Genomic DNA, 25494 nt, shown 5'->3' with positions numbered 1-25494 from the left:
TGTTCGGCAAGACGAGCAGGCATTTCAGCAGTTGGTTATTACAGTCTGTGAAGGAGGGGTGGAGCCTTTCATATTCCATCAAAACACTTAAGTTGGCACTAGAGGTCAAGCCCTAGAATGACTGGTGCACAGAGTTGTGGCATCATGAGCAATTTAACATTCTTGTACTTGGTGCAATTCCAGTTAGTGTTACTGTGCAGCTCTCTCAGATTTCGGTCAAATAGGACTTAGAGGTCAACGAGATCTTACACTTGACTGGGGTCACTGTTAGAGAGCAGTGATGTACAGTACTTGGATGTATGAAGCTTTCAGTGCTTCCTAAGTTGAATAAGCAGTTTGTAATGTGACTGTTTACCTCAATGTCCATGGTGGACCTTGCTAAATGATGTGGGTTGCTCTGGTTCGCAGAATGATGGATGCCAGTGTCAGTTTGTTGTCTGACTTGCTGCTACTGTATGTGTGCGTTGGGACCTCCAAGATATTCGCCCCAAAGGTGGCTTCCCCCATGGTTCATATGCAGTTGCCGCCGGAAGTGACATCGACCCCAGCCGTCATGCTCAGGACCCCGCTGTACTGTTTTTCATGACTGGAAGTGGAGCCAGAATTAGTGGTCCAAGATGGCGAAGGCTGCTGTTTGCACATGGCAAACACTGGACCTACATACTCTTGCATAGTGTTCTTTTCTTCCGCAGCTGAAACAGGTAATTCTTCTGGCAGGACAGTTCTTCCACAGGTGCTTCACCTGGCCACAGTAATAGCATTTCGTGTGCTCGGTGATAGCGACTGCTGTTTTGGATCCCACATCCCAAGATGGCAGCGCCTGAGCTCCCAATGTGGCAGCTGCGCTGCTGGAGGAGTTAGCCTCAGTGTTCTGCTGGGCTGTTTCTAGTGCCTTGGTGAGATCAACCATATCCTGCAGGATCCGATCACCCTTCTCCAAGAGCCTTTATCGATATGATCAAACCTGAGACCAGCCACACAGGCATCCCTGAGCAGCTCCTCCTGATAGACGGCTGCCATAATGTTGGTGTAGCCACAAATTCTCCCCAGCTCCCGCAAGGCTTGAATGTATTTGTCAATGAACTCACCAGGTGCTTGTTGATGGCTGCCTAGGTGCCTGGCGTAGATTACATTCTTCGGGCCAGGTACTGCTTTTACAGGAATCCCATAGTGACAGATTAAGTCTCACAATCTCTAATCATCTGGAAAACGCAGTGGCTGATCTGTGCAAACAGCAGGTCTCTCTCACTGACTTCTTCCTGAATGTCGTGTCACCTTATAAAGATGTTCAAGCAGTGCAGCCACTGATCGAATTTTACGGAGGCCCTTGAATCCTTGGGGCCAGTGTCCAGCTTCTCCATTCGAATAGCCTTGTCCATGGCACATAGGTATAGTGATTAAATTGTAGTGCTATGAATTAAACCCAACAGACTAGAAGTCGAAATTGACAGGCTTTAATCGCTATAAACTTAGTCATAGCTTACATGCCATTGGCCGGATTCCAAGGCAGTATTGAGAGAGGGGGCTTGGGCGATACCACATTTATTAGGAATCCTGGAGGGGGAGGAGTTACAGTATCAGGGGTGGGCCATCAATACAATGCCTGTAATAGTGTTCCACCACACAATTTCCATACTCAAATTTATTTTTTCTTTCTCAACAACAGACCTCCACCACCACCTTCCTGCGACTGGCAGAACTTGTCCTCATCTTCAATAACTTCTCCAAGTCAAAGGGATAGCCATGGGTACTCAAATTGGCCCTAGATATGCCTGCCTTTTTGGTAGCGACATGGTACAATCCATGCTTCACAAACAAGGCTCCTCAACATTTTCCTCTGCTTCATCAAAGATTACTTTGGTACAGTCTCATGTACCCTTGATGAGCTCTTCGACTTTATCTACTTTGCTTCCAACTTCCAAACCAACCTCAAATTCACTTGGTATATCTCTAGCAATGCACTCCTCTTTCTCAATCTCCGTCTCCATCTCGAGAAAAAAACTCTTGACAGACATCTTCTACAAACTCACCAACTCCCACAGCTACCTTGACTATACCTTTTCCTACCCTTTCCCCTGTAAGGTTTCCATTCCATTCCCTCAAATCCTCCATCTCCATCGCATCTGCACCCAGGACAGGATTCCAACATGTCCCACCACCATCTTCCCTTCTCCTTCTCTCTCTGCCTTCTGCAAGGAATGGTCCCTCCGTGACTCCATCATCCACTCATCCCTTCCCACCAATTGTCCCCTTGGCACCAACTTCTGTGACTGCAGGTGCTGCTGCACTTATATTCACAGTTCATTCCTCACCACCATTTGGGGCACCAAACATTTCACTTGTGAATCTGCAGGGGGCAACTGCTGTATCCAGCGTTCCTGTTGTGGTCTCCTCTATATTTGAGAGAGTGGATGCAGACTGGGAGATTGTTAAGTACCTTGGCTCTCTTTGCCTCAATAGCATGGATCTCCCAGTCGCCACCCATTTCAATTTCCTGCTCCATTCCCTTGTTAACATGTCTGTCCATTGTCTCATGCACTGCCAGACTGAGACCACCTGCAAATTGGGGGGAAAACACCTCATATTCTGTCTTGGCACCCTCCAAACTGATGGCATTAACATTGACTTCTCTGATTTCCGTTAGCCATTCCCCCATCTATCCCTCTGTCTCCTTTCCTTTAGCTCCTCATTCACAGATCCAAATACCTCCCTCCCCAATCAATTCTCAACTTTCCTTTCCCTTATCCTCCTATCCAGATCCAATTAACACACTTTATCTGTTTTCCTCCCACTGGCATTTCTTTCTCACCAGTCCTTTTAATTTAGACATTTGCCTGCTTTTTACTCTTGCCTTTGTTACCAGCCCAAAGGACTGCAAAACCCAGCAGCAATAGATATTCACCACGACAAGTAATTACTTAAAACAAGTTGTTTTTAATGATCTTTAAACACGAAAACAGAATCAAATCTTAACTTATCACTATTAACTTAACTACCCAACTTAACCCCCTTCTAATTCTAAGTGCACGTATATGTAATGTGTGTGTAAATTTAAGAAAAGTTCTTTTTTCACAGTTCAATCTCACTTATCATTCTCCCAAGTTCTCTGGTTGCAGGCAATTTTTATACTGTGCACAGAATTTAACATGCATAAAGTTCACCAGGCTTTGGTGCTCGAAAGGTAAATGTTTACCACTCAGGAAGGTTCTCGTAGGATTTGCAGAGAGATATGTGTTGTTCCAGGAGTTCCACAACTGAGGTACCACAATTAGTCACCTCAATGTCTTGCTGATGAAACTTGCTCCATCAGGGTTCTCTCTCTCTCTCTCTCCATCTGAGATTCCAACTGCCAGCCACCTATCCTTCTCTCTCTCACTTGCAAAACCCTCTCCTTCTCTAGCAAACAATAGGAGTTAGTCTTCTGCTCCCATCTGTTGTTTTAGATAAACAAACCTCTCATTGGCCTTTGAGTGAGCACTTTGCAGAGTGGTCACAAGTCTTGTAAAAATGTCCAACACATACGACCTGTCTCCAGTCCATTCATTTCATGACATCATTTCAATTAGCACCTACATGTGAAATGTAAATAGCATTCTCCATAGTTTCTGTAAAATCACTGAATATGAATTATTCAGTATTTCAAACAAGACTCTAACCTACTCTAATTTTACCAATTTATCTCCCAAAACCATTTCCAAATATTCCATCACACCTTGAAGAATGGCTCAGACCCAAAACATCAGCTATAGATCTTTGCCTTATATGTATGCTGTGAGACCTGATGAGTTCATCCAGGATTTCTATGATTTTATGACAATCACAGCATCTGCAGATTTTTATTTCACAAACAAATTTCTGGTCAGGGCAGGCAGCTAAATATATGCAATTGAGATGGCATTGATGACAAGGACTGAAAGAAAACAATTTTTAACATAAAAGCTGCAGATACTTGAATCTTGAATAGACAAAGAATTGCTGGAGGTCAGACAGCATCAATGGGTAGAAATGATCAGTCAACATATTGGGTCTAAACCCTTTATCAAGACTAAAATAGAATCAGTGAAATTATACATATAAAGGGAGAAAGAAGATGGGAGAAGAGTTCATAGGTGTTAGAAGATCATAGGCGATAGAGTATATGTCAAAATGTGTGAGGGGTGAAGGGATAGGTAGAGGGAGAAATAATAGGATGATGGTAGGAAAGAAAAGTCAGAGGAGAGATGGAAATAGATGTGGGTAGTGTAAGGTAAAACATCATGAGATGGGAATGTGTAGGGAGTTACCCTGTACAGGGCAGTAACAAGAAGGGGAGGTGTCCTTGTACTCCTGTTAGGTAAAACATCATGAGATGGGAATGTGTAAGGAGTTACCCTGCCCTGTACAGGGCTGTAACAAGATGTGAATGCATCCTTGTACTTACAAGATAAGAGAGACATTGATGGATTGAGAGGCAGGAAGCTAGCAGGGAAAGGATAGCAACAGTTTTAGTCATTGGACAAGTAATGATATGATGATGTTCTAAGCATGTATCCAAGGGTATAAAAAAATCACCATTTTGCTGATAACGGCAGAATGCATTCTCCGACTAACATGTTTAGTCGCAAGTGTTACAATCCGGTAATAAAGAACAAAGAACCCTGATTTCGACTCAGCCTGGTGTTTGTCTCACTCATTCATGAACAAAGCAGACTTAACAGTAGGGATTCCCTAAAATTAGAAAAATCAATGTTCATGCTGTTAGGTTTAAGGCTGACAGTCAGGAATATCCTGTTTAACTGATATATTTCCTCAGGTTTACGTTTAGCCTTGCCTTGATAATGGATGAGGCCAAGGATAGACATTTCACTTGAGGAAAAGTTTAAAAAAATATATTTTATTTATTAATTTTAAATCACAATACAAATTACATTGCAGAGAATTTGAAAATTATATTTAAAAAATCCATGTGGTATACACAAAAAAAGAAGGCGCCCCCTCCATAAAACCCCCTCCCCCTTCCAAAACTCTTGTAAAAAGAAATAAAGAAAAAGGAATTGGAAAAAAAGGAAAGAAACAGAGAATACCAAGAGGATAAAACATTTATAACATAAATTCTGATTGGAGGTTATCAAGAAGTGGGGCCTTCAGAGAGCCTTAAAGTACATACCCACATATTGTAAATAAGGGTGCCATATTTTCTAGAACAGATGATATTTATTTTGCAGACTATACCTAATCTTCTCAAATGGTATACCACTACAAAGTTCTGCATGCCATCTTTCCATGCCTAAATCTATACCTGACTTCCATGACATTGCCATACATTTCCTAGAAACTGCTAAAGCAATTTGCACAAATTCAACTTGATACATATTTACTCAAGTAATAGTTGAAGAAATTAAAGTGGTTGGCTACAGGAAACTTAAGTTTAGACCCACAAATGTTGGTGTTTGGCAAAGCAGTCACCTAAACGGTGTTTGGTCCCACAAAGGTTGAGGAGGCCATACCAATTTTTTTTCCCCAAACATGAGATAACAATAATGCATGGATCCAGAATATGGCTAGCAAGGATCAGGCAAACATTGGTGAAATGAAAACAAGGCTTTTACTTAAATGTGATGTGGCCCACAATGGGTAGGGAGAGGCTGTAGGGCCCCCATTGAGAATGGCTGATTTAGGGTCATGAGCAAATTTAGAAATGCTACATTAGGTCCTTTCCTCCAATTTGTTGATGTACTGTATATCGTGAACATTTGAAGGGCCAGCACTAACCCCTGCAGCACTCTGCTCACCACTGATTACCAGCCAGAAAAAAGTATCTATTTACCCCCCCTCCCCCATTGGTTTATAATCCTCTATCTATGCTAATACATTACCCCCAACTCCATGATTTCTTTTCAAACAATTTTTATGTGGAACCCTATTGAATGCTTTTTAGAAATCCAAGAATACAACATACACTTGCTCCCCTCCATCTACTGCACTCATTATATTCTTAAAGAACCCCAGTAAATTTTTCAAACATGACCTGGCCTTCCTGAATCCATGTTGTGCCTGCCTGATGGAACAATTTCTATCCAGACCTCTCATTACATCTTACTTATATATGCTATTCCTTCATGTATTTTCCTGGTGATAGAAGTCAAGTTAACAGGCCATCAGTTACCTGTTTTTTGCCTACATTAAAAAAAAATAGTGGCAATGACATTTGCTTTCTTCCATTCCACTGTGACCTGTCCAGAGAATTTTGGAAGATTATCACAAACTACACTACTACAACTTCACCAATTTCTTTCAATACCCTGTGATGCATTCCTTCAATACTGGGGGGGGGGTTCATCGACCTGTAGGTCCACTAGTTGCTCAACAACTTCTCATTAATTATAACGATTGTATTGAGGTTTTGCCTTGCCATCGCACCCTGAATTTCCCTTTGGCAATGTTATATATGGCCCTCACCCTGAACACCGACATAAAAATGTTCAAGGACCTGACAGTTTCTGCATTATCAAGAATCAATGCATTTTTCCCTAATAAGTTCAATTTATTTTAAGATTCTTTTGAACACCTGGTCAGGAAGCCAGTGGTACACACCACTTCAATTTTAGGCACACCGGCACCTTCGGTCACCACCACACATGTCAAATTGGTATTCGAGTGAGTGAAGCCACAGAAAGTAACTTTCCAAGATAGTGTCCCTGGATTGTCCATTAAGTTTACATAGACAAGCAGGTGGGAGTATCTTCATCTCTCTTCCTGCAACAAGCAGAGGTATCTAGCTGCTTCAAGAAGGCCGCAATAATCCTGCTGCCGAAAAAGACAGTGATAGCCGAAATAACCAACTGCTGGTGGCTCTAACATCCACCATCATCAGGAAATGCTTCAAGATGCTGGTCACGATGCACATCAACTCCAGCGTCCCAGCCAGCTCCTACCCTCTCCAATTTGTCAAATGGCACATCAGGTTTAGGGCAGATGCCATCTCTCTGGCCCTACCCTCAGCCCTGGAGCATCTGGGTAACACCTTCCATGCCCACTTTGAGAAGACAACCAAACAGAGCCTTCTAGAATCCTTGAAAAAGATATCTGTCTTTCAGGACGACATCAGAACATTGTTCAAGAGGGTGAACCCTCGCAAGGTGTCAGGCCCTGATGGCATACCTGGCAGGATACTGAAAATCTACGCCAACCAACTAGCCGGAGTGTTCACACACATATTCAAGCTCTCAATGCTGGTAAGAGGTTCCCACCTGCTTCAAAAGGGCATCAATCATCCCAGTACCCAAGAGTAGTGTGAGCTGCCTCAATGACTACTGCCCAGTAGCACTAACCTCTACGGTGATGAAATGCTTTGAGAGGCTGGTCATGGCCAGAATTAATGCACACCTAAGCAAAGATCTAGACCCATTGCAATTAGCCTATCATCACAGTCACTCCACAGGACATGCAATATCGCTGACTCTCCACTCAGCTCTGAATCACCTCAAAAGCAGCAATTCATACATATGGCTGCTCTTCATCGACTACAGCTCAGCCTTCAATCCCATTATTCCCTCAGTGCTGATCAAGAGGCTACAATCTTTAGGCCTCTGTACCCCTTCTGCAACTGGATTCTTGACTTTCTCATTGCAAGACCACAGTCAGTACGAATTGGAAACAACCTCCCTGATAATCAACACAGGTGCACCCCAAGGATGAGTGCTTAGCCCACTGCTCTCCTCATTATACATGCATGACTGTGTGCACAATTCCAATGCTATCTAAAAGTTTGCCTCTCCCTACCCACAGTTGTCGGCGGAATCACAAATGGCAATGAGGAATGAGAGAGATAGATCAGCTAATTGAATAGTGTAATGACAACAACCTTGCTCTCAACGTCAGCAAAACCAAGGAGATGATTGTGGACTTCAAAAGGAAGTCAGGGGAACGCAGCCCAGTCCTCATCAAGGGCTCAGAAGTGGAAAGAGTCAAGAACTTCAAATTCCTGCATCTTTGAGAATCTGTCCTGGAGCCTCCATGTTGATGCAATCACAAAGAAGGCTTGCCAGCAGCTCTACTTTGTGAGCTATCTGAGGAGATTCAATATGTCACCAAAGACTCCCATAAGCTTCTACAGGTGTACTGTGGAGAGCATTCTGGCTGGTGACATCACTGTCAGGCATGGAGGTGCCAACTCTCAGGATAAGAATAAACTCCAGAAGGTTGTTAACTCGGCCTGCGACAACACAAGCAACAGACTTCACTCCATCGAGGACATCTACACAAGACGGTATCTTTAAAAAAAATAGCAGCCTCTATTCTCAAAGGCACCCACCACCCAAGCCACGCTTTCTTCACTCTGCTACCATCAGGATAAAGGTACAGGAGCCTAAAGATGAGCAGCTTCTTCCCCACTACCATCAAATTCCTGGATAATCCATGAGCCAAAGGCACTGCCTCACTTTTTGAACACTATTATTTTAATATATTTTTATTTGTAAGATGATTATAATATGAATGTTGTAAGATGATTATAATATGAATGTTTGCTCTATGATCCTGCCACAAAACACTGAATTTCACAACTTGTTCATGACAATATATTCTGATTCTGAATGAATCTTACACTAGTTAAATAATGTTGCCTTTGCTCTGATCTAACTGATCTCTCTGCCACTCTGCACTTTTGTCCAGTGTTTTATTTGCTGCACTATGTATGGGATGACTATCTGCCTGCTTACAAAACAAATCCTTTCATCTCAGCACGTGTGATAATAAACTAGAACATGCCTTTACAAGCATACAGCTTTGAACAGTGATTCCTGGGTTTGGGGTGGCGAGGTGTCATGTGCCCTTGTTTGCACTCTCTCTGCTCTAGTCTTGGGGCAGATTCAATAAATAAAATAGTACATTTGACATTAGCATTGTTAAGCAGCCAATGAATACTGAGAAATACACAAAATTGTCATAAGCTTAGTAATTCTTGCAAGGAATTTGCTTTGTCTGTCATTTTGAAGGCGGCCACAGATAGAAGGCATTGATAAGCACAATTAATTTCTTCCTATTATTTAATAATTGACTCATTAGAGACAATTGAGGAAATTCCCAACTTCCTTCCCAATCTCCACTGCAAATGATTAAAATCAGAACTTCCCCATAACAATGCATTTATCCAAGAAAAGACACAATGTTATGACCTTTCAGTTGCATACTTACATATGTTCTAAATTTGTCATGGATTTGAACATTCTGCTTTCTATGTTTGCAATTTCTATTCCTTCAATGTCACTGTTAAAAGAAATTTTTTTTTAAAAAAATCTCAGGTTGCATCCTTAAGCAAATTAAACTAAAATGTATATATGGTTCGTGGTACTATGAAACTAAATAAAATTTGTGTAATGAAATACCAATAAATTTTTGTTCTCAAGACACATGTGCATTGAATTCTTGGTTTAAAAATATTGCTGTAATTCTATGCAGTGTAATGTTTCCATTCTCATGTATATCATGCAAGCAGTGAACGCAAGACCAATTATATAAAAAAAAATAACTGATTAGATTATTAGCTCCTAGATATGCACATTTTATTGAAACTTAGAAAGACAATAACTTGTGTTAGTCTAAATTTTCCAATCAACTTACAGAGATTGAAGGCATTTGAGATTCATAAACAGCTCACGATGAATGAAATTGATGGGATTGTTGGATATATTCCTGAAAGAAATTAACATTATTATTCAATTAAATTATATAATAAAACAATAATGTGTAAACAACAGAATTATCAACTGGTTTTGCTTACAATTTTAACAGTAATTTATTATTTTTGAATAGATGTTCGGGGAGTTCCTGAATCTTGTTTGATGACAATTCCCTGAGAAAAGTACAAAATAAATGGTCATAAATTTGTAGGTTAAATTTTTCAAAAAAGCACAATAACTTCATGGTAAGTTAAATTTAAAAATACATTTGCACATGGAAACAAAATATTAACAGACAAGGTTATTGAAAGTTGTTTCCCAGAAACATGGTTGAGATGAATTAATGCAAAATATGAGGTTTTGGCAGAAGGGGTTGATAAAGTTGTTCTCATCAGCAGGTCGCCCAAAGACCAGGCACATGATTTTAAAACTGTGGCCAAAAGATGCAAAGAGGACAAGTACACAAATCATTGTGTAAGCCCATCAAAACCTCCAATGACAAAGGTAATAACCAATTGCTAGATATTTTTTTCTGTTGCGCTCATAAATCATGCTCCATTTCAACTACACGATAGGGCTATGCCTGAGTGAGTTGTATATTGGAAATAGAATTGGGAATAGGGGGGATTGTTGTTCATAGTTAAAATTGGAGCGGAGTTGGTCAAGTGATGAGAACCAATAGAAAAAAACATTCTCATGAGCCACATTTTGTGCTAATTGATTACTTACATCTTCCTGATTGTTCTATTTTATCTGGCCGAGTTACCAATGACAAAATGTTTTTTTTCAATTTGATAAATGCAAATCATTTACTAATCAGAACATTTCAGGTGGTACGTCAGAAGTGAGGAACTTTCCAAAGCATGCTTAATTTTAAAAAATGTAGCATATATTATAGTAAAATGCAGAAAGACGTACAGTTCAATCAAACTCTGTAATGAAGCAAATGCCTTTTCTGAAATGGTAACAATTTCATTCCGGTGAATGTACCTGTTGTAGAAAAAATGTAGTTGTCATTACATAATAAAATTGGTAAATGCTTTAAATGGCAACGTTTTTTTCAAGTCTAAAATACAGATCAATACAATACCTGTTTATTCATTCATTCAAGTTGTCAGTGTACTAACATTGTCCAATTGCTTTGCCCACTGATACACTCTATCAATTTACTCCAAAGACAGTAAGTGAGAAACAATTGGCTTTAATACACAAGAACTGACCTGATTCCATGTGCTTGAATGAAGGACTGGGGAAGGAAGGTTGACCTTTATAGCTAGGTCACAAGGGGAGGAGTTACCAGAGAGAAAGTCATCTGTGGGAGGGCCAGATACCCATACACATACACACATCACCACATTCACCCCCTCTTTTAAAACAAAACGCTGCCAGATTAAAATTCTAAAGGCTTTGTGTCCTGCACAGTTCCGCCAGTGGTGTACTGAGGCTGGGGAGGAAGGGCGGTTTCTGTAGGAGGTGGGGCTTGATTGTCTGTGTGGGGAGTCGTGGTAGTTGGAGCAGCTGGAAGGGGTTCTGGGACATGTGGAGTGTCGTTAACCTGCATCAGGTCCCCGAGGGGAGTGATGGGAGTGTAGGTAAGATGTGGGTTGAATGGGGTAGGGAGTGGGTATGGGTCTCCGGCATGCACCAGGTCCCGGACAAAGACTGTGTCCTCATGGCTGTCAGGATACACCATACTGAGGGTTGGTGTGCAGGAGCTGCACCCCTTCGACCAACGGTTCGGTCTTATGACCTCTTGTGTGTTTCTGCAGCTGGATAGGTCCAGGAGATGAAAGCCAGGAAGGCAGTGTGGTTCCAGTCACTGCCTTCCTGGGGATGGAAAACATGCATTCATTTGGAGTCATGTTGATAGTGATGCATAGGAGGCAATCGGATGGCAAGGAATGCTTCCAGCAGGACTTCCTGCCTTTTAACTCAAGGGCTAAGAGGACTGCCTTCCACACTGTGGCACTTTCTCTCTCCACCTGGTTGTTCCCCCTGGGATTGTAGCTTGTGGTTCTACTAGTGGCTATGCCTCTGGCCAACAGGTACTGCCACAGCTCGTCACTCATGAAAGAGGGCCCCCATCACTGTGGATATAGTTCAAAGAGGGTAAATATGCTGCAGACCACCTTGATGACAGTGGCTGAGGGAACCTGGAGTACTCATCGATGGCATTGAGGAAATAGGCATACCTGTTGGATAAGAGCATACCTGTTGAAATCGACACTGAGTCTTTCAAAGGGCTGAGTGGCTTTGATGAGGTGCAACTTGTCGGGCCTGAACAACTGCAGCTTACATTCTGTGCAGACCTGAGAGTGTCTGGTCAGAGACCGGACACCGTCGAATGAAGTACAGGAGGTTCCGAGCTTCTATGAAGTGGAACACTCTTGTAATTCCAGAGTGGCAGAGGTCGTCGTGGATGGACTGGAGGTGGCCGAGATGCGTGCTGGCGCACATTCCCTGGAATAGGGCATCTGGGGGGATTGTTGAGCTTGCCTGGCTGGTATAGGATATTGTAGTTACAGGTGGAGAGCTCGATTCTCCACCACAGGGTTATTCGTTCTTGATTTTACCCTACAATTTGGTGAACATAAAGGCCATGGCTCATTCATACATGAGCAGGGTAAATCTCTCTCAGCCAGGTAATGACGCCAATAGCATACTGCCTCAACGATCACCTATGCCTCCTTTTCGACAGATGAGTGCTGTGTCTCGGCCGTGACAAATGTGGGGAAAAAAATACCACTGGTCTGCCTGCCAGGTTGAGAGTGGCAGCCAGCACAAAGTTGGAGGCATTGCTTTCCACCTGAAATGGGGTGGATTCATCCATGGCATGCATCATGGCTTCGGTGATGTCTCTTTTGATCTGGGCAAATGCAGTCTGGACTTCTGCCAATAAGGGGAAGGTTGTGGATCTTACCAGGAGGTCGGCTTTTATCGGCATAATTGGGCACCCATGGGATGTAGTAGGAAAAGAATCTTAGGCACCTTTTTAGTGCCTTAAGGTTCTACAGGATTGGGAGCTCCATGAGGAGATGCATGCGGTCGGGATTGGGGGCAATGACACCATGTGCCACAATGCATCCAAGGAGGGCCAGGGGAGTTGTGCTAAAGCCACACTTGTCCTTATTGTAAGTCAAATTGAGGGACTTAGCGATGTGGAGGAATTTCACAAGGTTCGCGTCGTTGTCCTTACGGTCATGGCTGGAGATAGTGACATTGTCTAGGTAGGGGAACGCAGCCGTCAGTTTGTGTTTGTCTACCATCTGATCAATTTTCTTTTGGAACTCGAAGACATCATTAGTGAATCTGAAGGGTACCTGGAGGATGTGGAAGAGCCTGCCATCCATTTTGAATGCGGTCTCCTGGGCAAAGGGGGAGTTGGTGGTACATTGACTTTAGGTCAATAGTGGAGAACACCCTATACTGGGTGATCTTATTGACCATGTCAGCAGCCCAGGGGAGGGGGTAAGTATCCAGCTCCCACCCCTGACCACCATGACTTGGGCTCTCCATGGGCTGGAACTGTGGGCAATGATCCTCTCCACCAGGAGTCGCTGCACCTTGAACTTTATAAATACCCTGTCCTCAGCGCTATAGCGCCTGCTCTGTTGCAATGGGCTTGCAGTCCAGGATCAGGTTCTCAAATAATGATGGAGGGGGTATGTGTAGGGTGGAGAGGCCACAGGCGGGGGCTGGCTGTCGTGGAGGTGGGGGTGGTGTCCATAAGCTGGGGGGTTGTATACCATTATGGGTGGTCATGGTCCTCTGAATGCCATTGTCACCCTCCTGAACTAACTTTGGAAGTCGAGGCCCAGGAGGATCGGCGCACAGAGCTGTGGCATTACAAGTAAATGAAAGTTATCATAACATTTGCACCCCTCCCCCCACCATCAACAATGCTATATAATACCCGTGGACCTCAGCAGATTGGTCCTTTGCGGCCATAGAGATCTTGCCGCTCGTTGGTCTAACAGAGAGTTTGTTGAGAGTGTCCGGATGGATGATGCTGTCTGCACTCCCACTTGTCAAACAAGCAGTTAGTTAATTTCCTGTTTACCTCAATCTTAATCATCGAGTGGGCGATTGGGTGAGGGCTACTTTGGTTCAGTATGATGAATGCCAGAATTGGATAGTCTTTGCTCTTGGAGGGGGCCCGATCAGTAAGATGGCAGCCCCCATGTTGACTATGCAGTTGTACTGGGTGAAGAGGAGGAAGGTGCAGAAGCGACATCATTCTGGGAGGTGGAAGTGATGCCAGGTAAGATCGAGCTGTTTGGGACTGGCTGTGACATCAGGGTCGATGGCCCCTCATAAAATCACTGACTCACATTGATCTGTGCCCAAGATAGACATGCCTGTGCTCGGCAACGTCCACGAGGGCTTGCAGAATCCGAGCAACAGTAGACTGATGCAGGGTTGCAGAGCACCAGAAATGGGGAGAATACCCCCTCCCAATGAGAAGGAGGAGACAACCCTACAGGATGATGACCATGGCAGCTAATCAGTGAGGCGCTCAGCAAGTGAAGGATCCACAAGGCTCTGGGTGACTTCCAGTTGAGGGACCTGCACAAGCTTTGGTCTCCTGAAGACTGGCTCATCACAACCAGGTATCGAAGCCAGGATTTGAAAGGGCAAGAAGGACTCCAAAAGTTTGGATCTCGAGCTCGGGTTGCTGATGGATCGAACACGAGTATCTGAGGCTGGAGAGGCTACAGGAGCACTGGAGGTTAATTCAGGGACACTCAGCATCTCTGAAGGGACTCTCTTTTTGCTTTTTCTCTCTTACAGTAAGGTGCACCGGGCAACACTAATGACTACTTTGTCTGCCTGACGGCAAGCACAAGATAATTTTGTGTAATATCACATTCTGTAATATTACATGATAAAGGAATCGAAATTTGAAATACAAAATATTTCCTTCAATACCATGACTAATTTCCATCTCCTATCTTCTCAGGGAACAACATTTATATCAGTTCGTTCAAGACAAAATGGATAAATTGGATGAAGGATTGGAACACGTGCTAGAGATGAATAAACAATTATCTGAAAAAGTGTTCTTTGGAGAATTTCAGCCAAAGAAATAATATTAAGATTATTGGAAAGAGGGAGATAATATTATTCAATTTTTTTTTTTTAAAAACAGTATTGAATACCACAAATTTTTGGACAAGATTATTTTAAAGAAGGTATTGAGATTGAGCAAGCCGTAGGGCCCTTAGACCCAAACCTCCACTGGACCAAAAGTCAAGGCCGATTTTAGTCAAATTTCTTCGTTATCAAGTGAGGGTGAAAATTTTGGAATTGGCAGCTAAACAAGCCAAAGAGAGAAAAGCACCATTGGAAATCTAAGGTTATTTCTGCTACTAGAGTTGAGAAAGACTGTATCAAGTTAGCATCCCTTCTAACATCTGGACGACAAGGAGATGAATAATGGATTTTACCATCTTGTGGCCTTTTTCTTACTTTCTTTATATAACAAATAGATTTGATTTTATAAATATACTTACAGAATTGCCAATTTATCACATTTCAGGAATGTTGAATAATCCAAAGATTTGATACGATTTCTGTCAAAATCCCTAAAAGTACAACTGGGTATCAACATTAACTTGAACATAAGCACAACAGGATAAATTGAACCATAAGGAGTATTTTTAAAATTAATGATCAAAAATGAAGTTCCATACAGAAGAAAATCTTCCATAAACTTTACAAACAATGAAGAAATGTTTTTCACTCACATCCAGTACACTTTTAACATTTCTGCACATATTGTCTTCTTTGGTAAATTTTCCAACAAGTTGTTTACCATGGACCTAGAAAGGAAAAGTTGGATCTTTTGCAGCAGGATAAACTAGAAAATTAACCATTTACCTACTTGTCACTTATATACAAACCAAACATATCCCATTCGCAGTTTTTAGTTTCACATGTATGTATTGCAAGTGCAGATCTGACCAATCTCTTTTTTTTGGGGTACTGAAAGAGGTGCTGCACATATAGCTTCATTAATACTAATATGACATTCTTCAGTTTTCTATTTACATATATGCTTTAAGTTTATTGGTTTTATAGAGAGGGTCATGTTGCAGAGGAATATATTACTGATTTAGTGAATGAAGCAGAAACATCAATTTTAATTTAATATTTTTAATTTAGACATACAACACAGTAACAAGCCCTTCTGGCTCACGAGGCCGTGCCACCCAAATACCTCAATGAACTTACAATCCCATCGTTTTTGATGTTAGGGAAGAAACTAGAGTACCTGGGGGAAACCCACGTACACATGGGGAGAATGTACAAACTCCTTACAGACAGCGTCAGATTCAAACCCAGGTCACTGCCACTATAATATAGTGTTGCATTAACCACTACACTAACCATGCCGCCCAATTTTTTTAACATCGGACTTGTCAGCCACAAACGAGCCTGCAGCTGACGAGGACATTACCCCTCCATAAATCTTCGTCCATGAAGCCAAGCCAAAGAAAAAGTTTTGGATTACTTGTGGTTGCATGGAAAAATGCCTAGGACAAGGAATAGTAAGCAAAGATGGATCCTTTCAACATTCTTGTTTACTTTCCCCTCCCTAAAGGAGGTGTAATATTTCTCCTTCACCTTTCCTTTTTCAAGGAACTGCATTGGAGTTAAGAAAATCTGCAGATGCTGGGGTCAAGTGCAATACACAAAATCTTCTCCAGCACTTTTGTGAATAAACCACACAGTCTTTCCAGATAAGGCATCAATTCACTTGCATTTCTTTCAATCCAGTGTATTGCATTTAATGGTCACAATGTAGCTGCCTCTACATTGTAGAAACCAACCACAGATTGGTTGATTGCAAAGTATTTGCACTCAGTCATCACAAGTGACTCTAAGCTTCTGATTGCATGTCCTGTTAATTCATCATCCCACTGATTTAACTATCTATGTGCTCATACACTGTTATAAAATGATCTAATGCAAGCTCAATGGAAAACATCTGATCTTTCATCTGGGCACATTGCACCATGCACAACTCAATACTGAATTTTACAACTTTAGGTACTCTCGCTTTCTCTTTGTATTGGGACTGACTGTTTTTGCCTGCCTCCCTATATTCATTCTTTCATTTGCTTTTTCTGACCTGCTAAATATGTTCCAGTTGTCCAACGTGCATACTCAAATCTTACATGAGCAAAACATTACACAAAGGAGCTTAACTACCTCTTCAGAGCTACCTTTTTTCACCCTATCAGAGATATTTCCAATTTCCACCTTTGTTCACCCCCACCTTCTCTGCTACTTTGGTTAACTTGTCCCCATCTTTCTTCAGTCTGATGTTAAGTCTCAAACCTAAAACTTTAACCATTTCTCTTTCCACAGATGCTATCTAACCGGCTGAGTTTTTCCCCCAAAATGTCTGCATTTATTTCAGATTTCCAGTGTCTATAGTTCCTTTGATTTTAATTTATGGCAAATATTGTATATTTTGAATGCAAGTTCCTGATATAGTCACTGATTAGAGAAAGAAAGTGCAATGATTTAATCATATATATTGATGGTCTATTTGATCAAGAGTCACAAAAATCAAGCTGGAAAGAATATTAAATGGTCCTCTTCTCAATCTGGGCATTAAATTATCTTACACAGATGACAAATCAGAGTCAAAATAAATCATTAATTTTCATTTTTCAAAACAATAACTAATAGGGTGCCACAAGGATTAATGCTGGAAGTTGGTGGGGGGGAGGGAAGGGTTAACTATACAGTTTTGCTGATTTAGACAAAGAGTAAATACACCATAACCAGATTTGTGCAAAGATAGGCAGGGAAGCAAGTTTGAAGAGGTTTCAAAGCGTTTTCAAGGGAATAAAGAAAAGACTACATTTAATAATGCAAGATTTTCCCCTTGTGGAGGAAGAACAGAAAAACAGGATATTGCTTAATGGGATAATTCCTATTTTGTGCTGCACCCCAGAGGGATCTGAGAGGGATATTCTTACCTTGGATACAGACAGAAAAGTTCATGAGATAGAGGAGTCATGAAGGAAAGTTCAGCAAGTTGAGCCAATGCTCACTGGATTTTAGAACAATGAGAAGATATGTGCCTTTTAGGGAAATCTCAAACTCTTTGCCATGGTTTCAGAATAAGGGGTTGGCAAATTATTGTGATAAGGTGGAGCAAATTCTTCATCGGATGTTTGTGGAATTCTCAGCCCTGAGAACTGTGAGAGCTGAATTCTTGAGTAAGTGATTTAAGTACAATAGGGACAGGTAGGAAAGTGGAACTGAGGCCAATATCAAATCAACCATGATCATACTCTGAAGGCCTATACGCTCTCTTCCTTTTCCTATTTTTTTGTGTTCGGATGGTTGAATCTTGCATTATTATTTTCTAAGTACATAATGTGCAGGTCAATTAACTGTATCCCATAAAGGCAAATCTTCAATTAACTTGCTAAAGGACATCCAATATTGGTAAAGATTTTAGCAGAAATGAGATTAAAGTGGGGGTGGGTGGGTGGCAGAAAGGATAAAGCTGGCCGAGATGTTTTGGAAGATTGGTTAAGCAGGTGGGAGTCTGTTCGGCAGATGGGCAATAGTGTGATCAGAGAACACATCATGCAGAGTTAGAAGAAGGCAAATGATGGGGAGAAAGGGTGAGGGAAAAATATGGGAGTTGATTAGGCACAATGATGGTTAAAGACATGGGGGTGGGGTGGAGGGGGTAATAAATAACAATGGTAAACTGCAGAAGATACCTACTTAGAAGAATGATTTAATGGATAATCAGGCAATGATTCATTTAGGATAAAAAAACCTTTAATGCTGAATGACGTCGCAGTCCTCTGGTTAAGACCTAATTCAATGTTCATGCATGGCCCTCTTATGGTATGTTGAGTGTGTATGTAACTTTAAATAGAACATTACAACACAGTATAAGCCCTTCAGCCCAGAATGATGTGCCAATCTAATGTGAACCTACTCCACAACAACCTTCCCTATCTCACACACACAACTTTTTTTTCTTATATCCATATGCTAATCTAAGAGTGCAAATCTTGTATAACATCTGAAATGAATTGTGATGATCTGTTGTACCAATTTGTACCACCTACTGAGCATTGTCTACCTTTAATAAAGGATTTTGGAGTGAATCTCTGTTCAATACTTGCCTTAATAAGAAGCAATGCTTCTTTCCTTTAGAGTCTGTAGTTGCCACTTTTCAACACGAGGACCAGAGGTGTGCCAATACGCATGAACACTAGTTCAAATCCAAATTTATCGTCAGTGTACATATAACACTTATACAACCCTGAGATTCATTTTTCCTGCGGACCAGGCATTATAAGATAGCAATAAGTATGGATGATGCAGCTTAAGTAAGCTGTAATCAAGAGTGAATAACCAACCTAAATGGTACAGTTCTCTCCATAATGTTTGAGACAAGGACACTTTTTTTTCCTTTATTTGCCCCTGTACTCCACAGTTTTAAATTTGCAATCAAACAATTCACATTCACAGATGTGCACATTCCAGATTTTATTCAAAGTTAGAATCATAGAACATTACAACACAGAAGACAGGCCCTTTGGCCCTTCTAGTCTGTGCCAAACTATTATTCTGCCTAATCTCACAGACCTGCACCCATTCCATAGCCCTCCATACTCCTCCCATCCACGTACATGTCCAAATTTTTCTTAGGCTGAACAGTTTCCCATTTGTCCTGTAAATTAGCTTTATCCAGCAGGATGCATGTTTGAGGTGGGGACACGAAAGCACTGAGAAGATTCAGAAAACGTGCAGCAATTATGTGGCCTTTCCAGACACCAGTCTACATTGAGAATGGGTCTATCTTGTTCTCGTTGGTTAAGATCATGGTTTCATTGAGTTTATTGTCAGATTATTTGTATACATTTTGGTTTGACAATGTATAAATAACCACACTCTTTATACAAAGTTCCCCAATTTAAGGGCACCATAATGTTTGGAACATTTGGCTTCACAGGTGTTTGAGATTACTCATGTATCTTTAATTGCCTCATTGGTTCAGGTATAAGAGAGCTATGGTTGTTTCTAAGTATTTGATCACCTTTGGAGTCTGTAGTTTCCACTTTTCAACACGAGGATCAGAGTTGTGCCAATGAAAGTCAAAGAAGCCATTAGAAGGCTGAAAGAATAACGCATTAAGTGACATCACCCAAACCTTCAGATTACCAAAATCAACAGTTTGTAACATGGTTAAGAAGAGCATACTGGTGAGCTCAGTAATCAAAAAGGGACAGGTTGGCCAAGGAAGACCTCCACTGCTGATGAGAGAAGAATTCTCATCATAATGAAGACAAATCCCAAACACCTATCTGACAGATCAGAAACACTATTCAGGAGGTAGGTGTGGATGTGTCAGTGACTACTGTCTGCAGAAGACTTCATGAACAAAAATACAGAGGCTACACAGCAAGATGCAAACCACTAGTTAGTCACAGCAATAGGAAGACCAGATTACAGTTTGCCAAGAAAGGAGCCTTCAGAGTTCTGGAAAGAGGTCTTGTGGACAGATGAGACCAAGATTAACCTGTATCAGAGCAAAGGCAAGAGGAAAGTGTGGATGCCTTAAGGAACTGCCCAAGATCCAAAGCATATCTCATCTGTGGAAAAACTGAGATTGGGGGTATTATGAGCAGAGCATTTGTGGCTGCCACAGGTACTGGCGCACTTATCTTCATTGATGATGTAACTTTGGATGGCAGAGGAAAAATAAATTCTGAGGTATATAGAAACATCTTATCTGCTAAAGTTCACGCAAATGCTTCCAAATTCATTTCATCCTTCAGCAAGACAATGATTCCAAACATACTGCTAAAGCAACAAAGGAATTTTTCAGATAAAAACTGGAAAATTATTGAACGGTTAAGTCAGTCACCCAATCTAAATCCAATTGAGCAGGCCTTCCAGATGCTGAAGAGAAATTTAAGGGGACAAGCTTCCAAAACAAGCAGGAGCTGAAATGGCTGCAGTAGACACCTGGCAGAGCATCAGAGAAAATACTCAGCGCCTGGTGATCTTTAATAATCACATACTTCAAGCACTCATTATATACAAGGGATATGCAACAAAGTACAAAATGTGACTACTTTAATATACATACCATTGCTATGTCCCAAATATTATTGTGCCTTGAAATGAGGGGATTATGTATAAAAAGTGCTGTAATTTCTATATGGACAAACCAAAATGTACACAAACACCTTTAATAAAATCTGGAATGTGCACTTTAATCTTATGTGAATTGTTTGATTACAAATTTAAAACCCTGGAGCACAGGGGCAAATAGTGTCTCTGTCCCAAACATTATAGAGGGAACTGTAATATCAAATAATTTTGATTTGGGTGGCATGGTTAGCCTAGCAGTTAGTGCAATGCTGATACAGCGCCAGAGGCACGTATTCAAATCTGCCATTATCTATAAGGAGTGTGTATGTTCTCCCCATGTCTGCGTGGATTTCCTTTGGGTGCTCCAGTTTCCTCCACCCTTCAAAACATACGGGGGTTGTAGGTTAATTTGGTGTAATTGATGACACGGACTCATGGACCGGAAGGCCTGTTACCATGCTATATGTCTAAATTTAAATTTGTAGATAGTTATTGATGGTATGGATTTTTTAAAAGAAGAAAGCTCTAACATATATTGAGTATATATGTACCTTAAGAAATATTTGTACTACCAGGAAGTGCATAGCAGTAACATGGAAGTCTGACTCCTATCTACTCGTAGATAGGTGGTCTTCAGAGATGAATAGCTGCATCCCCCTTGAAAAGATCACATACAATCTCAGGAAGGGATACAACACCTTCCTAAAAATCTGGCTCCTTATTTAGAGCATAATAGGTACCTCACTGATGCCAAATATAGGGCTACGATCACTATTGGCTAGCCAGTAGACTTCTGTGAAGATTTTAACACTATGGTATTATTGTATCTCCATATGTTTTACTGACAATGGGATACTCATTTTTGTGTTTGCTTTTCTTCGTTCTTTCTCTGTTTAAGAGGACTTATATAGAGGGGAGTGAGGAGTTCTCTTGATGTTTTGTATTTGGTATGATTGTTGATTGTTAAATATATTTAAAATAATAAATAAACTATTACAAAAAAAGAAATATTTGTACCACATAGGATGTTGTTTGTATTGGCTTATTTAATATTGTTTACTTTCACGAAAGGTTGCTCGGTCAGTAACTCCTACCCTGTTATTCGCTAAACAACAATACAAAAGAACTTTAATGATATTACAACATGCATGTAGTGTTTTGGGGAAATGATGGGAAATAAGTTCTAACTTCACCAGCCAACAATCTATCCTGTGATCTTTTGTTCCGCCTGAAATATTTAATCAGTGGCACTGAATTAACTTTTTTCAACATTTTCAATACTCATGCAACCCTAAATGCATGCTCAATACAGCACAAAAATGTCAAAATATATCAGGGTTAGGACATTAGTTATGACCTTGATGCCTTTTGTTAAAAAAAAGGAATGTCAAAAATTCTGAAGCATAAACATCAATAAAACACTTCATAAAGAAAACATTTATTGAACTGGGGTAGAAAATTGTACTTACAAAATATTCAAAGATTTTAGTCCAATAAATAACCGTGATGAGATTTTTGATATGAGATTGTCATCAAGTAATCTAAGAATAAAATAATTATTCTAGTTCAAGCAATGAAAACAATGCATACAAGATAGAGATTTTATTTAGCTCCATGTTATGTGGAATTACATCTGTTCTAAGCTTATGTTCCATGAGTCTCTTTCACCTGTAATCTCACTGCCAGACACATCTTTCCCTCTCCACCTTCCACAGGAACTGCTTCCTCCATGTCTCCCTCATCTCCTCCCAATAATTGCCCCTTTGGTACCTATCCCATGACTGCAAGAAATGTTACACTTGTGCCCACACCTCCTCTTTCACTACCATTCGGGGCCACAAGTGAAGCAGCACTTTACTCGTAAATCTGCAGTGGTTATCTACTACAGCCAGTGGTCTCGTTGTGGTCTGCTCTATATGGGAGAGACTGGATGTAAACTGGGAGATAGTTTTGTTGAGCACCTGCACTGTGTTCATTGCAATAGGAGGGACCTCCCATTTTCAATTTAGCCCCACCTGCATGCCAACATGTCTGTCTGTGGCCTCATGTACTGCCAAATCGAGGCCACCCGCAAATTGGAGGAGCAACACCCAATATTCCTTATGGCATTAACATCAACTTATCTGATTTCTATTAGGCTTCTCCCCTCTCTCTCTCTCTCTCTCTCTCTCTATTCCTCTGTCTCTTTTCCTCCAGCTCTTCATTCCCTTCCCATCTCCATTCAGAGAGGTAACCCCTTCTCCAGTCACTGCCCAGATTTTGTCTCTTCTGCCCTGTCACCCATATTCACCATCTTGCCTTAGGGACTGCGCTCTTCCTCCACCATTTTTTTCAGGCACCTGTCTATTTTTTTTGCTCATATCTTGATGAAAGGCTCAGACCCAAACGGTTACATATCCTTGCTATATGAAGAATGCGACATGACCTCCTGAGTTTCTCCAACACTTTTGTGTATTGAACTACAATCACAGCATATGAAAACTTTATTGTTTCAATCTTGCCAGTAGTATATATTAAAAATATCAAGCTTTGAAGCACAAAAGTGATGTTACTAAACTAGAGTGATCGAGAAACAGGTGACTGATACATACAAAATTTCCAAATTATGAAGGTCTTGAAATTGTCTTGGCTTTAATGAAGTGATATGATTGTGACTGATATACCTGGAAGAGAAAATAGAAAATGTAACTATTATTCACTTTAATTCTGGGAGCAATGAAAATTCTGAAAGCTATTGAGTGAATATGTAACAATTATAGTTTTTACACATAAAGAACAATTTTTGTGTGGTCAATTTTCACACTTACCTTCCGGAATGGCCATTCACATTGAACGACCTGTGCACGGATATCATAGTGTGTTTAGACAAAGTACTATAGGTGCGGTACTTATGTAGGTTGAGCACGAGTCGATGTCGCCCATGACATATGACATACATGTGACATATGGCATCACTGCGTCAATGTTGTCAGTGATGTCATTCACCTGCGTCTGAAAAAGCACCAAGACGGAAGAGCAAAGTGGCTCTAGAGCCACAGATCCTGTTAACGCCAGAATCATTCCAATGATTCAACATAGTGGTTGACTGCTGCTGGTAAGTAAATGTCACCTTGCTTCACATTTAAATCTCCCATGTTGCAATGTTGTGCGTTACCTGCATTGTGGAAATTTTGCAAAAATTTCCTGTTTCACAGCGGTTGTGTATTGGAACAACCAATTAGCCAAAAAAAGTGTTGGATTTTTGTAGATTGTATTGCCAGCTCAGCAATAATAATGCACATTTATACAAAGGCCAATTTGTGGTGATGGCCAGTGGTGACTACTGGCAGCTTGCAAAGTTCGACTTAGCATATTCCTCAATATTTTGCCCACAAATTGCAGCATAGGAGAAAAAAATGGTGGCATTGCCAGAACTGCTGTAATAGCAGTGCTCCCACTGGTGAGGACCCAGGAGAACAGAGTGCAAACACAGCACTGCTCTGAAGGATCCAACAGTCCGGCTCTAATGGAGCTCCAAACAGGCTTAAAGTTTCCTATTAAAGGAGCCAACCATGAGGTCTGTGCCCAGTGGTGGCGCCTGTGCTCGGCAGCAGCCACAAGGGGTTGCACACTCTTGGGGGGGGGGGGCAGTGGACCTGCACAGGGCACCAGAAATGGAGAGAACACCACCATTTGGAAGGAGCAGCACAAGAGATGACCTTGCATACAGTGGCCACACCAGCAGACCAGCGAGGGGCTCAGAGGCCGAAGGACCCTACAGAGAAGGTGACAATGGTATCAGACCAATGAGGGTCTCAGTGGCTGAAGGACCTACACAAGCTGCAGGCGACTTATGATCTGGGGACCCACATGGGGTGTGAGCATCTGGAGACTGGCTCATGTGAACCAGGGAGCTGTGAGTCAAGAGGGTGCTGAGGGCAAGAAGGGCTCCCGAGAGGCCTCGGGCACTGCAAGTTTTCTGATTGTGTCGGAGATTTGGATCTGGAGCTCAGGTTGTCAATGAACCCAACAAGAGCCTGTGCAGCTGCAGAAGCTGCAGAAATGCTGGAGGTGCCATGGTCCTAATGACAATTGTGTTACGGCAGATAAATGTTAAGCATATCATATGTTACATTTTTAATGTACTATTACGTGACAATAAAAGGAACCTTGCACCTTGAAGATTGTGTGTGAGGACATATGCCAGTACTTCTGACCCTTGCTCCTTTAAAGACCAATGGTTCCAGGTTGAAAGTAAACTAATAAATTATGATAGAAAGCAAAACTTTAATTAAACCAGAACTGAATAAGGATGGTAGACCACAAGATGCATGAGCGGAATTAGGCTATTTAGCCCATCAAGTTTGTTCTGCCATTCATATCATGGTTGATGTATTCTTCACCTCAAAGGCATTCTCTTGCCTTCTACCCATACCCTTAGGTTCTTGATTGGTACGATTGTCTATCTCCACCTTCTAGTGGGAAGCAGCAGAAAGGAAAATATAGACCAGTTAGCCTAATGTCGGAGGTGGGGAAGATGTTGAAATTGATTATCAAGGATGAGATTATGGAGTACTTGGAGGTACATGACAAGATAGGCCAAAGCCAGCATGTTTTTTTTAAAAAAGGGAAAATCATGCTTGACTCTACTTTTGGAATTCTTTGAAGTTACAAGCAGGTTGGACAAAGGAGATGCAGTGGATGTTGTATA

The 25494-nt window shown here is 41.3% G+C and overlaps 1 protein-coding gene across 1 annotated transcript in view; it reads right to left on the bottom strand.

Annotated features, from left to right (window-relative positions):
* The window catches only part of LOC138740129 (relaxin receptor 2-like), a 117625-nt gene that overhangs the window by 24774 nt on the left and 67357 nt on the right, over nt 1-25494 (bottom strand). Inside the window, exons 7-14 of the mRNA XM_069892531.1 lie at nt 23396-23467; nt 22274-22345; nt 15407-15481; nt 15173-15244; nt 10578-10649; nt 9761-9832; nt 9601-9672; nt 9175-9246 (exon numbers count right to left, since the gene is read on the bottom strand). Coding sequence (XP_069748632.1) covers nt 9175-9246; nt 9601-9672; nt 9761-9832; nt 10578-10649; nt 15173-15244; nt 15407-15481; nt 22274-22345; nt 23396-23467 — 579 coding nt within the window. The remainder of the gene's footprint in view (nt 1-9174; nt 9247-9600; nt 9673-9760; nt 9833-10577; nt 10650-15172; nt 15245-15406; nt 15482-22273; nt 22346-23395; nt 23468-25494) is intronic.

Source organism: Narcine bancroftii, chromosome 7 (assembly GCF_036971445.1).
Source record: "Narcine bancroftii isolate sNarBan1 chromosome 7, sNarBan1.hap1, whole genome shotgun sequence".
Classification (NCBI taxonomy): domain Eukaryota; kingdom Metazoa; phylum Chordata; class Chondrichthyes; order Torpediniformes; family Narcinidae; genus Narcine; species Narcine bancroftii.
Note: the sequence above shows the minus strand (reverse complement) of the source record. Positions and strands in the feature narration are given on the sequence as shown.